This window comes from Dipodomys spectabilis, unplaced genomic scaffold (assembly GCF_019054845.1).
Source record: "Dipodomys spectabilis isolate Male_0828 unplaced genomic scaffold, ASM1905484v1 ptg000216l, whole genome shotgun sequence".
Taxonomy (NCBI): domain Eukaryota; kingdom Metazoa; phylum Chordata; class Mammalia; order Rodentia; family Heteromyidae; genus Dipodomys; species Dipodomys spectabilis.
Window position 1 is genome coordinate 667,125 of NW_024870893.1, and position 15,543 is coordinate 682,667.

At 47.1% G+C, this 15,543-nt stretch overlaps 1 protein-coding gene and 1 pseudogene across 1 annotated transcript; one reads left to right on the forward strand and one right to left on the reverse strand.

The window, feature by feature from the left end:
• Window positions 1-6,400: 6,400 nt before the first annotated feature.
• LOC122122907 (PRAME family member 20-like) lies at window positions 6,401-7,885 on the reverse strand. The gene is made up of 2 exons (XM_042697343.1): window positions 7,063-7,885; window positions 6,401-6,843 (listed from the first exon to the last, which is right to left on the reverse strand). Exons 1-2 carry the CDS (start codon window positions 7,883-7,885, stop codon window positions 6,401-6,403), a joined length of 1,266 nt encoding a protein of 421 aa, XP_042553277.1.
• A 1,804-nt stretch (window positions 7,886-9,689) lies between these two features.
• Window positions 9,690-14,922, forward strand: LOC122122908 (annotated as a pseudogene).
• Window positions 14,923-15,543: the final 621 nt, after the last annotated feature.

The window sequence follows — 15,543 nt, forward strand, 5'->3', positions numbered from 1 at the left end:
CCCCACATGTCAAGGAGTGATTGTACTCCAAATGGATCAAAGACCTCCAAGTTAAAGCAGACACCCTGAAAATATTACAAGAAGCAATAGGAGAAACTCTAGGGCTCCTTAGCACAGGCCAAAACTTTCTTAATAAAGACTCAGAAACACAACCAATCAAAGAAATGTTGGACAAACAAAACTTCAGAGCTTCTGCATGGCAAAGGATGTAGCTAGTAAGATTCATAGAAAACCCAAGGACTGGGAAAGATCTTTACTAGCTATTCAACAGACAAGGGCTGCATATCTAAAATATACTTGAACTCAATAAATTCCCCCAAAACAAGTCCTCAAAGACACAACTGCCCCATCAACAAGTGGGCCAAAGACTTAAACAGAGACTTCTCTGAAGAGGAAATAAGAATGGCTAATAAACACCTGGAGAAATGCTCAACTTCTCTAGCCATAAAAGAAATGCAAATCAGAACCACATTGAGATTCAACCTCACCCCAGTTAGAATGGCTAACTCAATAAATCTAATAACAGATTCTGGAGGGCATGTGGCCAAAAGGAAACCCTACTGCATTGTTGGTGGGTGTGTAAACTTGTCCAACCACATTGGAAAGCAGTATGTAGGTTCCTCAAAAGGCTACACATAGACCTCCCCTATGATCCATCAGTTCCACTTTTAGGCCTATACCCAAATGAAGTGAAATAGGGCCATACTAAGGCTACCTGCACAACCATGTTTATCACAGTATTATTCACCCTAGCTAAGGTATGGAATGAACCCAGATGCCTGTCAGTAGTCATGTGGCTCAAGAAAATGATTCCATCAGAAAGAATTACACCTCCCAAGGTGTAGGAAATGGAAAGACTTGGAAAACATCGTCTTAAGTGAAGCAAGCCAGTCTCTAAGAAATTTAGGCCACATGGTTTCTCCTATTTGCAATAATTATTTTACATATAGGACATTCTTATCATGAGCTAAGAGGCTCAAATGCTATGTACATATGATCATATAAGTTAATGTTAATTGAAATTAACCCCCAAATTTGGACACAAATGGTCTTTGTTGTTGTTATTTTACATGTACTAGGTAATTAGTTTTGTTTCCTTTGTGTGTTTTTCCCTCTATGGTATACCCCCTGTTTTACTGTACTTGAATTTTGTACTTTGCATCTTATATATACATTTATCTAATCTGGAGACTAGAAGGGGTATAACAAAACGGTAAAACAAGGACACAGGATGCCCCATTGCAACAATGAGACCCACAGGACAGTATATTGAAAACGAACTTTACAACTTTGGGCTGTGCATGGGGCGGAGTCTGAGAGGTGGGGGAGGGAAGGGATAGAGAGAGAGCAATAAGGAAACAATGATCGACAAGTAATGTACTCATTGCTTACTCATGTTGTAACCCCTCTCTACAGCATTTACAATAAATTTTGGGGAAAAAAAGCAAACAAAAGAAAGTAAGTGATTGAACAGTGATCAACTTGGGAAAGGGGCATGAGTGGTAGTTGGAAACTGTTAGGGAGGAGACCCATTGGACTGGGCAAGGGGCGCAGCCTGTACATAGGCTGTGTGTTTGGAGCAATGGGAGCAAGTTTGAAAGTTGAAAGAGAGAGCAAGGCAAAGAAGGCAACATGATAACAGGAACACCTGGAAAGTGGAGAGTGAAAGCAAAGAGAGAGAGAGAGAGAATGAGAGAGAGAGAGAGAGAGAGCAGGGGAAAGAAGGCAAATAGCCTACCAGGAAGTCATGGAAGCTAATTGAGAGACAGCAGAACTATGGCAACAGGCTACCAAGAAGACGTGGAAACCTGGAAGATGGTTAGTGGAAGGAAACTAATTAATAGAGAGAGAGCTGGAGGAGAAAGAAGGCAAAAGGTTACCAGGAAGACCTGGAAGGACAGGCCTGTGAAATTGAGAGGCCTGTAATGAAGGAAGTGGTAGAATGAAAGAAAGGAAAAGTCTTGCTCTCTGGAGCATTGGCGCTTTGGAGGGTTAGGGTTGGTTGTTTGCAAACGAACTATTAGAGGGCATGACTGCCCATTGGAGGCCTGGAGGTTTGGTGGTCAATGTTGTTCTTGGTTCTGGGTATCCATCCCAGGACAAGGTAGTCACAGGTCCCTTTTCTTCTGTAAATAAAATTCGTGTTATTTTAACCATGCATCAATAGATTGATTGTCTCAAACTTTAGAGGTCATAATTAGGTAACAACAGGTTTCTGACATCACAATGAGTTTGCAATATCAGAATGACTTGTCAAATTTCAATTGGTACTAACTCATAATGAGGATCTGAGTTCACAGAAGGAACTCGAAGTCCCAAAGGCCATGAATTTTCTAAAATGTTATAAGGTCATACTAAGTTTGTGAAAACACAGTGGAACAGTGCTATCACAATGGCAATGCAATGTCACAATATCATTTCAAGGTAATGGTTTGATGTCAAAATTAATAGGTTTGTGATGTCACAATGGCATGCAGGATCTCAATTGTCATTAATTCACAATTAGTATATGAGTTCATAAAGGGACTGTGATGTCTCCAAAGGATTATGTTGTTACAAAAGTGATGAAGACCTAACAGGTTTGTGATGTCACAATTTGACACAATGCTTATGATTTCTGCTAGTGTGATGTCACAGTGGTCATGATGTCACAGCAGATTTCTGATATCTCTTATAATACCTGTAATATTATGGGATTGAAAACAGTTTATGAGTGCACAAAGGGCTTAGATATCACAATGGCAGCATGTCACAAAAGTTATGAGGACAGGACAGGTTTCTGATGTCACAGTGAGTTAGTGATATCACAATGGCAATGTGATGTCACAAAGGGATTGTGATATCACAATGGTTATGAGTCAAAAATGTGTTTCTGATATCTACCCACATACCACATTTTAAATAGAATGAAATTACAGAATACATATTCACCATGTGTCTGTGAAGTGACAATGACAATATGATGTCATAATGCTAGGATGTCATTGTAAATTTGTGAAGTCACAATAAGCTGCCAGTGTCATATTGACAATGTGATGTCACAGTGGTGATAAGGTCACGAAGCTTTTGTGTTACAATGGCAAATCTGATCTCAATTGACATTAGTTCACAAAGCAGAGATGGATACACAAAGGGATTTGGATGTCACAAAGGCCATGTGTGTTTTCAAAGGTGATCAGAGATCAGAATAGTTTTGGCATGTCACAAGGTGATCATTATGTCACAATGGCAATGTGATGTCACAATGGGTTTTTGATGTCATAGTAGAGAAAAATGTCACAAAGGATTGATGAGGTTACAATGGCATGTCTAATCTCAATTATCATTAGTTCACAAAGGGGAGATGGGTATACAAAAAGACTGTGATGTCACAAAGGCCATGGTTTCAAAGGTACTCAGAGGTCACAATAGGTTTGGGATGTCACAGTGTGATCATGATGTCACAACAGCAGTGATGTCACAATGTGTTTATGCTATCATAATGGTTATGAGGTCAAAAGGGTTATTTAATGAGTTTGTAATGTCACAAAGACATGTCCAATTTCAATTGCTACTAGTTCACAATGAGGTTATGAGAAGACAGAAGGAGCTGGAAGTCCCATAGGCCATGAATTTTCTAAAATATTATGAGGTCATAGAAGTTTGCGAAAACACAATTGGATAATATCATGATGGCAATGCAATGTCTCAATATCATGTCAAGTTAATGGATTAATGTCACAATTACTTGGTGATGCCATACTGGTGATGTGGTCAAAATAGTTTTGTGATGTCACAGTGGGTTTCTGATGTCACAATCTTCTTGTGATGTTAAAATGGTATGATGTATCTCAATTTTCATTAATTCACAATGAGTATATTAGTTCACAAAAGAACTGTGCTGTCTCAATGACATGTCACAAATGTGATGAAATCCTAACAGGTTTGTGATGTCACAATGTGACAAAATGTTCATATGTCTGGTAGTGCAATTCCACAGTGGAATTCTGCTATCACATGTCATACTTGAAATAGTATTAAGTTAAAAACAAATCATGAGCTCACCAAAGGTCTAAGATATCACAATGGCAGCATGTTACAAAAGTTAATAGGACACTACAGGTTTGTGATGAGACAGCAGGTTAGTGATTTCACAATGGCATTGTGATGTCACAAAGGGATTGTGATGTCAAAATGGTAATGAGGTCACAATGGGTTTCTATTATCTACCCTCAATGCCATATTTGAAATAGAATGAAATCACAATGGGTCTATTACATCACAATGACTATGTGATGTCATAATACTTTGATATAATTTTAGCTTGGGGATGTCACAATGAGCTGATGCTGTCATAACAACAGCGTGATATCACAATAGGGATGATGTCACAAAGGGATTGTGATGTTCCAATGACATATCTGATCTCAATTGTTATTAGTTCACACTAAAGAGATTTGTACAAAATAGACTGATGTCACAAATCCCATGTGTTTCTTCAACGGTTCTAAGAGGTCATAACAGGTTTGAGATATCACAATGTGATCATGTTGTAACAATGGCAATGATCTCAAAATGGTCATAATGTCACAGTAGTGATCAAGTCACAATGGGTTTGTGATGTCCAAACAAGTTTGTAGTATCTTAATATGTCCAATTTAAATTGCTACCAGTTCACAATGAGAATATGAGTTCACAAAATGACTTGAAGTCCCAAAGGCCACAAATTTTGAAAATGTTATGAGGCCATATTAGGTTTTTGAAAACATGAGGAGACAGGGATATCAAAAGGGAATTTTGATGTTACAATGTATATGAAGTCATATCGAGTTTATGCTATCAGGCCATATGCCACATTGGAAATAGAACGAAATAACAGAATAAACATTAAAAATGAGTCTACGACTTCACAATAACAATGGTCTGTCCTAATGTTATGGTATCATGGTATTTTGGTCTTGTCAAAATGAGTTGATAGTATTTGAGGTTGAATTTCCACACCCCATAATATTATCCAATTTAGAACTGGATCCGTTTGATATTGGTTCTGTGTACATTCATAGGTGGCCATTCGGGACATTGAGATAACTGTTTAGAATTTATGCCTGAAATTCTTGCTCAATGTCACCATTCTACTACTTGAACCAAAGCTCTACTTATAGTCTTTTTTGATCTACTCCTTGGCAAGAAGCAGGAGATCGAAACCATCCAGGAGAGCTTAGAAGGTCTCCAGGTCTGGGGACATTGCCAAGTCCCTCAGGGAAAGGCAGGGGAAAGGCCAGGCCTGCAAGATGGCTTTCAGCAACTCTGTGTGGCCCAGTGCGTAGACCTCCATGAAGAGTGGAGGGAAAAGCAGCACCTGCAGATCCTCCAGGAAAGAGATGGCCCCGGACTCTTTGCTTAGTAGGCTTTTCAAAAGAGAATTTACACCAGAGACTTGTCTGAATATTCCTTCTTTTTGAGGGCCTCTGTGTGTGTGTGTGTGTGTGTGTGTGTGTGTGTGTGTGTGTGTTGTGTGTGTGTGTGTGTGTGTGTGTGTGTGTGTGTTTGGGCTTGAAGTCAATATCAGTACCCAAAGTACAAATGAAGTGTGCTTTGTCTTTTCAAGGCAGACTTGATCAAATTTGAAGCAGTACAGCAGTATTGATCATTCTCATCACTAAGTATGAAGGGTCTCTGCCAGGAGTTCTCTTGCGTTCATGGGATGTCATTTGATATTTGATGTTGAATTTCCCTGCGCCCTTCCTTTCCCTCCCAAATTGGATTGTTATCAGTTTGGCCTATGTCATGAAATTACTGGATGGTTTGTGCAAATTCTGAGACTTGAAGTGAGTGCCTGGGAGTTTTCCCTGAGCTTTTGTGCTCAGTGTCAGCACTCTACTACTTGAAATATAGGTCCAGGTTTGGCCTTTTTTGGTGGTTCCCTAGAGAAGAGAGTCTTAGGGACTTTCTTCTCCAGGCCAGCTTTGAACTGTGATGCTCCGGTCTCTGACCAGTCGACTACCTAGAATTCTCGGCAACAAAAATACTCCCATTGCTTGGTGCTGAGAAATGACATCAATCTACTCATGGTTTTCCTTTATTTGATTTTTATTTAATGAAGTGAATGGTAGAGTAAATGACAGATAGTGTGGGATTACACAGGACTTTAAGGTTTGCTTACAACAAGAGCGAAAACGAGATCATGTTCCAATTCTTTCAGGCAGAGTCCACTCCAGCTTCCTGATGATGTGTACACAGGCCCCATGGACACCAACCGTGCTAAGAAAGTCCGGGGCTTGGATAACTAGGAAGTTCGGGAGAAGTTTCCCAGTCCATCCCACCCACCTTGAAAGATGGGCGTATGCCCCAGGGAGAATGTCCTTGTGTCCAGGGGTTCCTTTGTGATGCTGAGACGAGATTCCAGGAGAGAGGCTGGTGACTACACAGGCAGATCAGAAAGGCTAGGAAGCCCCTCGTGGGTGAGCATCCAGGAGCCATCGGGCCCCAGGCTGTAGAATTGGCCCTTTTGCCGGCGATGACAGAAATCAGTACAGATCTGGACCTTCTGGTTTGGCCCCGCGTCTCTCAAGGCCTGCTCCAAGCGAGCCCGAACCTGGGCAAATCTTTCGGGGTCGAGGCTCCCTAGGCCCCAGTGTGGAGGGCGGTAGCTCTCCAGAGGGGCCGGGTAGAGACCTCGGCTTAAATGGCCCAGCCTGGCAGTGTGGCGCAGCAGGTTGTGCAGGGCGGCCACGGAGATGTGGTTTCCATAGAAGCTGAGGAAGCGCAGCTGGGAGCACTGGCTCAGGGCAGGCAGCATGGCCGAGAGCTGTGCGTCAGTGATGTCACAGTGCTCCAAGGCCAGGGTCTCCAGGGTGCCGGCCACTTGCTCCAGCAGGGCTCGCAGGGGCTCAGGACTGAAGCGGCCCATGCACAAACTCCTCAGACGCAGGTGCTTGAGCTGCCTGGTGCAGGGACACTGGCACAAAAATCTCAGGTCGGCTTCCTTCAGCGGACATGAGCTCAAAGACAAGGTGTTCAAAGGCGTCAGGCTGCTGAGGATGGCGGGCAGCCGTCCATACAGGAAGAAGACATCGTGCACACGAAGCTCCTGGAGATGCTGCAGCTGCCCCAGATGCACCGCATATTTGCCGGAATACCAGAGATTCCGGCGGCTGGAAGTATACAAGTCGACACTCATCTTGGAGAAGGTGAGCAGGCAAAGGTTCCTCATCTGGTCCAGGGAAGGAGCGAATTTTCTCATGGTTTCTCGATGCCAGAAATTGTTCACCACCAGTTCCTGGATGGAGTCCAGGCGCACCGCATGCAGAGCCTTCTGGATTTTGTAGATGGAGCCAGACAGAATCTGCAGCTTGGTTGAGCACAGCTGGACTCGTCCTTTCCTCTTCCTGGCCCACTGGAGGAGGTAGGCTTGGAAAGCATCCTGGGTGCCATCTCTGATGGTCAGGTCAATGGCGAGGATCAAGGGCTGCTCTTCAGTCCCAGCTGAAAGGCGACTGTCTGTTGGCCTTTCAGTCAGGACATCTGGAGTGGAGATTTGCGCCATGGAGGGGTATCCCCGTATCCAGATCTCAGGGTGTGCTTTCCGCAGATCGACTACTTGCAGTTTCCACCGCCTGGGGCGCTCCTTCTTGGCAAGTAGCAGCAGATCAAGCCCATCCAGGACAGCTTTGAAGGTCTCCAGGTCTGGTGACTCTGCCAGGTCCCCCAGGGGAAGGCAGGGGAAGGGCCAGGCCTGCACCATGGCCTTCAGCACCTCTGTGCGGCCCTGTGCGTAGACCTCCATGAAGAGTGGGGGGAACAGCAGCACCGGCAGATCTTCCAGCACCGAGATGGCCTGGGACTCTTTACTCAGTAGGCTTTGCAGGGCTAGATGCTGCAGTGTGGGTGGCGTCCTGATGCTCATCTTGATGGACCGAATGTGGACCAGATGTGGAGCAGGTGTGCAGGGCTCTCGGAATCCCAGCAGGGCCGGGGACTGACTGCAGGCTCCAAGACTGTGCTGCTCATCTCTAGCCCCTTGCCATCTTTATAATCTGACCACACCCTCACCAACACTCACCTTCCAATCAGATAGCAGCTTCTGATGGGATTACTGAGCCACACCCAGCACACCCGGACAGCCAGCCAGCCTCCTACTGGACGTATTCACAGGCAGGTTCCAACACAAAAGTGACAGGATTATCAGCCCGACTCCCACTGCCCTGTTCCTCCTTCAGTGGTTAACGCTTGGGACACCACAGCTTGCCAAAACTTCTACCTTAAGCGCTCCAGATATTCCCACAAATGGACCACTCCCTTGAGCAGGCAAAGCATCCAAGAGGAGCAGTCAGCCCACCTTATTCATATCTAACAAAGTATCTGGAATATCTCTGCCTGTCATTTCTTCCCTCCCTCCTTCGCTTCCTCCCTCCCTTGCTTCTTTCCTTCCTTCTTGCCTTCTTGCCTTCCTTTCTCCCGTCCTTCCTTCTTGCCTTCCATCCATCCTTCCTTGTTTTCTTCCCCTCTCTCTCCCTTCCTTCCTGTCCTGTTCACTTTTTTGCAGGTCTGGGTTTTGAACTCAGGACCTAGGTGCCATAACGGAGCTGCTTTTGTCACAGCTATTGCTCAACCACATCATCAACAACACTTGTTACACAACACTAGAAATTCTGAAGGATAGTTTTGCCCAGTGTGTTTGAACTGTGACCCTCAGATCTCAGAGTTCCTACAAGCTACGGTTCTAAGAATGCTAGAATATTTTCTCAGGAGTTGACTAGAGATACTCTTCTCACACACCTTCTTGGCTGGCTAGCTTTGACCTGACCTGTCATCTGATCCTCAGATGTCAGCTTCTGAAATAATGGAATAATGGAGTTTAAAAGGGAATTTACACCAGAGCCTGGTCTGAATATTTCTTCTTTTTGAGTGTGTGTGTGTGTGTGTGTGTGTGTGTGTGTGTGTTCAGTTCCAGTTCAGTTCAACAATCCCCGGGACGGACTTTGACAACGACCACCTGGCAAGACCACAAGCTAAGCCAAATGACAACCAATCATAGGCCTGTAACCTGTACCCCCCCCCTTAGACCAACCATGAGCCAATTGTTTCACAAAGAGTGTTCTATGCTAATTTTTGGTTTTTGCTTTTAAAAGTGTCTGTAACCTCTGCTCGGGACTCTCTGACTGACTGGGGCAGAGAGTCTGTTTGCGCAAATGTCAAATAAACTCCTCTTGCTTGTTGCATCTGCTGGTTTGGAGTCTTGGTTTCTGGGGTGCCCTCCCGTTGGGAAAGTATCCCAGTGAGGCTGTGTTCTTTCCGTTGGGGGCTCGTCTGGGATAACGGCGCCCCCGACCCAAATTCCAAGGCCAGTTGGAGGTAAGGCAGAGCTCTAAGGTTTCGTGACTTTCATGTTTGTCATTTTCGTTTTATGTTCTGGGATCCAAAAGTGCCTGTACAGGACCTGAGTCTGAATCTGTATTTGGGCCAGAGAGAAAAGCAGACGTGCCCAGTACCCTGGTCCCGCCCTGGAGTCCTGCTCCAGGGTCGTCTCGAGGAAGGAGGAGATCCGAGTGTCTCTCTGTTCTGGGGAGTTAAGTTGCGGCTGGCCACTCCCATCTGTAGTTTCCTTCCTCATCTGTACTTACTCGGGCACCGCCCAGCGTTTGTCTAGTCTCGTCTGTTTCTGTTTAGCGTCGATTGTCTTTGTTGTCTGTCTTGTGGCCTTTAAAGAAATGGGGCAACAACTAACAACCCCCTTAAGCCTTACTCTAGATCACTGGAAAGAAATCATGACCCAGGCCCACAACCTGTTGCTGGAGGTCCAGAAGAAAAAGTGGATTCGTTTCTGTTCCTCCGAATGGCCCATTCTCAATGTGGGATGGCCTAAGGAGGGCTCTTTCAATCTTGATATTCTTTTACAGGTGAAGGCTCGAGTTTTTCAGCCAGGCCCTCATGGACACCCTGATCAGGTCCCCTACATAGTCACTTGGGAAGATCTGGCCCGAGACCCCCCGAAGTGGATCAAGCCTTTCCTCTCCCAGACACCAGTTCCTCTATCCGCTTCTCCGCCTTCTTCTACTCCCCTTTTCCTCTTCCCTCTGCCCCCTCTCCTCCACCCGTACCCTTACCTTCTTCCACTCCCCTTGTTTCTCTTCCCTCTCTCTCATCTTCCCTCTATCCCATAAAAGAGTTGTCTCAGTTTAAAACTAAGGACTCCTCCTCCCAATCTCCCTCTGTTTTACCTGATGACCAGGCGGATCTACTACTATTAGACTCCCCGCCAGTCTTGGATCCCCCGTCGCCGCCTTACGCCCAACCTGCTCCGATAGAAGAGCAAAGGGGCCCACTAGAGGTCTCCCTTTCCCCACTCGCTCCTTCTCCGGACTCCACTGAGCTGGAGGCAGGGCCCCAGATGCCACCACCGCCTCAGGCGCCCTCGCCACCACCTAGCAGTCGTCTGCGCCTCCGCCTTTCCCCTCCGGACAGTGGCCGGCCAATTTCAGTATTGGCCCTTTTCTGCTTCAGACTTATATAACTGGAAAACCCATAACCCGCCCTTTTCTCAGGATCCTCAGGCCCTGACAGGCCTGATTGAATCCAGTCTGCTAACCCACCAGCCCACTTGGGACTACTGTCAGCAACTCTTGCAGACTTTCCTCACCATGGAGGAACGGCAGCGAGTGTTCCTGGAGGCTCACAAAAATGTTCCAGGAGCAGACGGCAGGCCAACGCAGTTGCCCAATGAGATCGATGCGTTCTCGTTAACCCGCCCAAATTGAGACTTCAAAACCGCAGCTGGTAGGGAGTGACTCTGTCTTTATCGCCAGGTTCTGTTGGCGGGTCTCAAAGGGGCCGGGAGGCGCCCCACCAATTTGGCTAAGGTACGTGCGATAGTGCAGGGTTCTGAGGAAACGCCTGCAGGATTTTTAGAGAGACTAATGTAAGGGTACCGTATGTATACGCCCTTTGACCCCTCTGCTGCAGACAGACAATCCGATGTCATTATGTCATTTATCGGGCAATTGGCCCCAGACATTCGGACTAAGCTACAGCAGTTGGAGGGGCTTCAGGGGTATACTTTGCAGGATTTGGTCAAGGAAGCAGAGAAAATTTTTAATAAGAGAGAAACTCAGGAAGAAAAGGAAGAAAGATTATGGAAGTTGCAGGAGGATAGAGAGGACAAGCTAGACAAGAAATGTACTAAAGAGTTAAGTAAGCTCTTGGCCACCGTAGTGCGACAGCCAGAAGAGAGAGAGGCTAGGTTAGATAGGAACCTGGGGGACGAAAAGAGACCTCTGGTGAGCCGTGACCAGTGTGCATACTGCAAGGAAATAGGACACTGGGTCAGGAACTGCCCGAAAAAAAGGGGGCAGATGAGAGGACCCCGAAAGCTGGCACAAGTGTTGTCCCTACAGGATGATAAAGATTAGGACAGTCAGGGCCAGAAACCCCCCCCCCCAGCCCCGGGTAACCCTTCAAGTGGGGGGCCAGCCAGTAACCTTCCTGGTTGACACTGGTGCCCAACATTCGGTCCTAACCCGATCAGGAGGTCCCCTGAGTTCTAAGACATCTTTGGTGCAGGGGACCACAGGAGGGAAACTGTACCGATGGACAACTGAACGAAAAGTACACCTCGGAACGGGGTTAGTCACTCACTCGTTCCTCCTAATTCCAGACTGCCCCTATCCGTTGTTGGGGAGGGACATCCTCTCAAAGGTAGGGGCCCAGATTTATTTCCAAGGGAAAGGGGCTTCCGTTAGGGGACCCCAAGGACAGCCCCTCCAAGTCCTAACTTTACACCTGGAGGATGAACATCGGTTACATGAAAGCCCTCAGTCAGCCTGGATCGACCCCCAATGGTTATCAGATTTTCCCCAGGCTTGGGCGGAGACTGCAGGAATGGGACTGGCTACGAACCAGCCTCCCGTGGTCATTGGACTTAAAGCTTCGGCTACCCCAGTGATGATACATCAGTATCCACTAAGCAGGGAAGCCAAAAATGGAATTAGGCCACATATACAAAGACTAATCCAATTGGGTATCCTAAAACCATGCCAATCTCCATGGAAACCCCCTTATTGCCCATCAAAAGGCCTGGGATGGGAGACTACCATCCAGTGCAGGACTTGAGGGAAGTGAACTGGAGAAGAGAGGACATACATCCTACTGTGCCTAATCCCTACAATTTACTAAGTACGCTGCCCCCGAGCCACACAGTGTTAGATTTAAAGGATGCCTTCTTTTGCATGAGGCTAAGCCCTCAGAGTCAACTGATCTTTGCTTTTGAATGGAGAGATCCAGAATCAGGTTTTTCAGGACAGCTCACATGGACCAGATTGCCACAAGGATTTAAAAACTCCCCGACCCTATTTGACGAGGCTCTACACCAGGACCTGGCTGATTTCAGAGTCAACCCCCCCCCCCCCAATTCACCCTTCTACAATATGTAGATGACCTGCTCCTAGCGGCTGAAAATCAAAATGACTGCCTAAAAGGTACTGGGGCCCTTTTAAAGAGACTGGAGGAGTTGGGGTATAGAGCTTCAGCCAAAAAGGTACAAATCTGTGTCCAACAAGTGACCTATCTAGGCTATAAGCTGAAAGGAGGGCAGAGGTGGCTAACAGAGAGTCGTAAACAAGCCATCACCCAGATCCCACCGCCCACAAGTGCACGGGCCCGGAGGGAGTTCTTGGGAAGCACTGGATTCTGTCGCCTGTGGATACCAGGATTCGCAGAGTTAGCAGCCCCTCTATATCCTCTCACTAAGGCCACTGTCCCATTTCGGTGGGAGAAAGAACAACAACAGGCTTTCGATCGTATTAAAAAGGCCTTATTATCGGCTCTGGCCTTGGGTCTCCTGGATGTGACCAAGCCGTTCACCCTGTATGTGGATGAACGACAGGGAATCGCAAAAGGAGTCTTGACTCAAAAACTGGGGCCCTGGAAAAGACCGGTGGCCTACTTTTCAAAGGAACTGGACAGTGTGGCGGCCGGGTGGCCCCCATGTCTCCGTATCATTGCAGCTGTGGCTGTGGTGGTAAAAGACTCTGATAAGCTAACCTTGGGACAGCCCTTGACAGTGACGGCCCCCCATGCCATAGAGACAGTTATTCGCCAGCCCTCTGACCATTGGCTTTCAAACGCTCGGATCACCCATTACCAAACAATGCTGTTAAATCCCGACCGGATTCGGTTCGGGGCCGCGGTCTCTCTCAACCCAGCAACTCTACTTCCGGACTCAGACTCTCACCTCTCCATCGAACATGATTGTCATCAAATCCTGGCGGAGGTGCACGGGACCCGTGAGGACTTGACCAACCAGCCCCTATCAGATGCTGAACACACCTGGTATACGGATGGGAGCAGTTTCCTGCATAACGGTGAGCGGAAGGCGGGGGCAACAGTGGTAGATGGGACCACAGTTATCTGGGCATCGGCCCTAGAGCCTGGGACATCAGCACAGAGGGCCGAACTCATTGTCCTGACACAGGCGTTGACAAAGGCCCAGGAAAAGAAAGTCAACATTTATACAGACAGCCGGCATGCTTTTGCTACTGCACATGTTCATGGAGAAATTTATTGAAGGTGAGTCCTGTTAACCTCGGGGGGAAAAGACATTAAAAACAAAAAGGAAATCCTAGACCTCCTGCAGGCCCTCATCCTACCTAAAAAGGTGAGCATCATCCATTGTCCAGGCCACCAGGTAGGGAGGGACCCTGTAGCAGTAGGGAACAGGATGGCAGATGAAACTGCGAAGGCGGTGGCCTTACAGAACCAAACCTTTGTTTTGGTCACATCACGAGAACGACAGCCAAACAAACAGCCTCTCTTCCAGTAGTCAGATCAGGATGTGGAAATGGCCAAAAAGCTAAAGGCAATCTTTAATGACTCGACTGGGACGTGGGAATATAAAAACAGGACTATATTGCCCCAAAAGGATGCGAGGAGGCTGGTTACCTACTTACACAGGTGGACCCACTTGGGTTACAAAAAGTTGGAGACTCTTTTACAGAGGGAGGAGCAGTTTCATTACATTCCAGATCTACCGGGCATAATTAAACAGGTCATAGACTCTTGTGTTCCCTGTGCCAAGGTTAATGCAGGCCGATTCCAAGCGCCTGCTGGAGTCAGAATGAGAGGAGAACACCCCGGCACCAACTGGGAGGTCGATTTCACCGAAATTAAGCCTGGCAGGTATGGGGCAAAATATCTCCTAGTTTTTGTAGATACCTTCTCCGGCTGGACAGAAGCCTTCCCCACTAAACAAGAGACTGAGCAAGTGGTAGTCAAGAAGATTTTGGAAGAAATTTTTCCTCGATTCGGGCTCCCTAAGGTCATAGGGTCAGATAACGGCCCTGCTTTCGTCTCCCAGGTAAGTCAGATGGTGGCCAAGCTTTTGGGGATAGATTGGAAATTACATTGTACTTATCACCCCCAAAGTTCAGGACAGGTAGAATGAATGAATAGGACAATTAAAGAGACCCTAACCAAATTAGCCCTAGAAACTGGCACTAAAGACTGGGTCCAACTCCTTCCCATGTCCTTGTTTAGAGCTCGTAACACCCCGACAAGCCATGGACTAACCACCTATGAAATCTTATATGGGGGACCCCTCCCATAGCAGACTTCCTTGACCCTGCCATTGATTCTTTTGCAAATACCCACAGTTTACAGGCGCGACTGCGAGCTCTGCAACTCATCCAGAGACAGGTGTGGAAACCTTTGGCCGCTGTCTACACGACGGGAAGTTCCACTATCCCACACCCCTTCCAGATCAGCGATGAGGTGTACGTGAGGAGACACCAATCCAAAACTCTTGAGCCGCGGTGGAAAGGCCCGTACACTGTGCTGCTGACCACACCTACTGCGCTAAAGATAGACAGGATTGCTGCCTGGATCCACGCCTCCCATGTCAAGCGTGCGCTGCCTGAGGACGAGAAAGACCCCGCAGAGCCACCCAAATGAAAGCTGCAGCGCACTCAAAATCCTCTCAAGATAAGACTCTTAAAAACTGTTTAATATTCCTTGCTGTTGTAACCTTAACAGTAGCTGAGGGACAAAGGGTGCACCCCCTGGCAGGCATAAATTCAAACCCACACTTTCCCCAAAACCAGACATGGCAGGTAGTAAATGAACATGGAAGTATAATCTGGTCCACCTCCAACGTAGCCCCTCTCTGGACATGGTGGCCTGACCTAGAACCGATCTTTTGCATACCGCTCGCTACTGGGGTTCATGGCAGCCAGGCTGCAGCACGTTGGGGAGATGGGGCCCAGGGAGGTTTCCCAATCTATGTCTGCCCAAGTCATCAGGACCCTAGACTCAAATCTAAATGTGGGAAGAAAGAAGATTATTTTTGTAAGGCCTGGGGCTGTGAGACCACAGGCGATACCTACTGGAACCCCTCATCCTCCTGGGACTATATCACGGTTAAGAGGTTCAGTGGGCAAGGGGGAAAAGGAAACTGTGTCGACGAAAGCTGCCAAAGGTGGTGCATAAAGCTTACTGTAAAATTCACTGATAAGGGAAAAGTGCCTAACCTGGACTGGGGGACTGGACTCACCTGGGGGGTTAGGCTGCGCACGT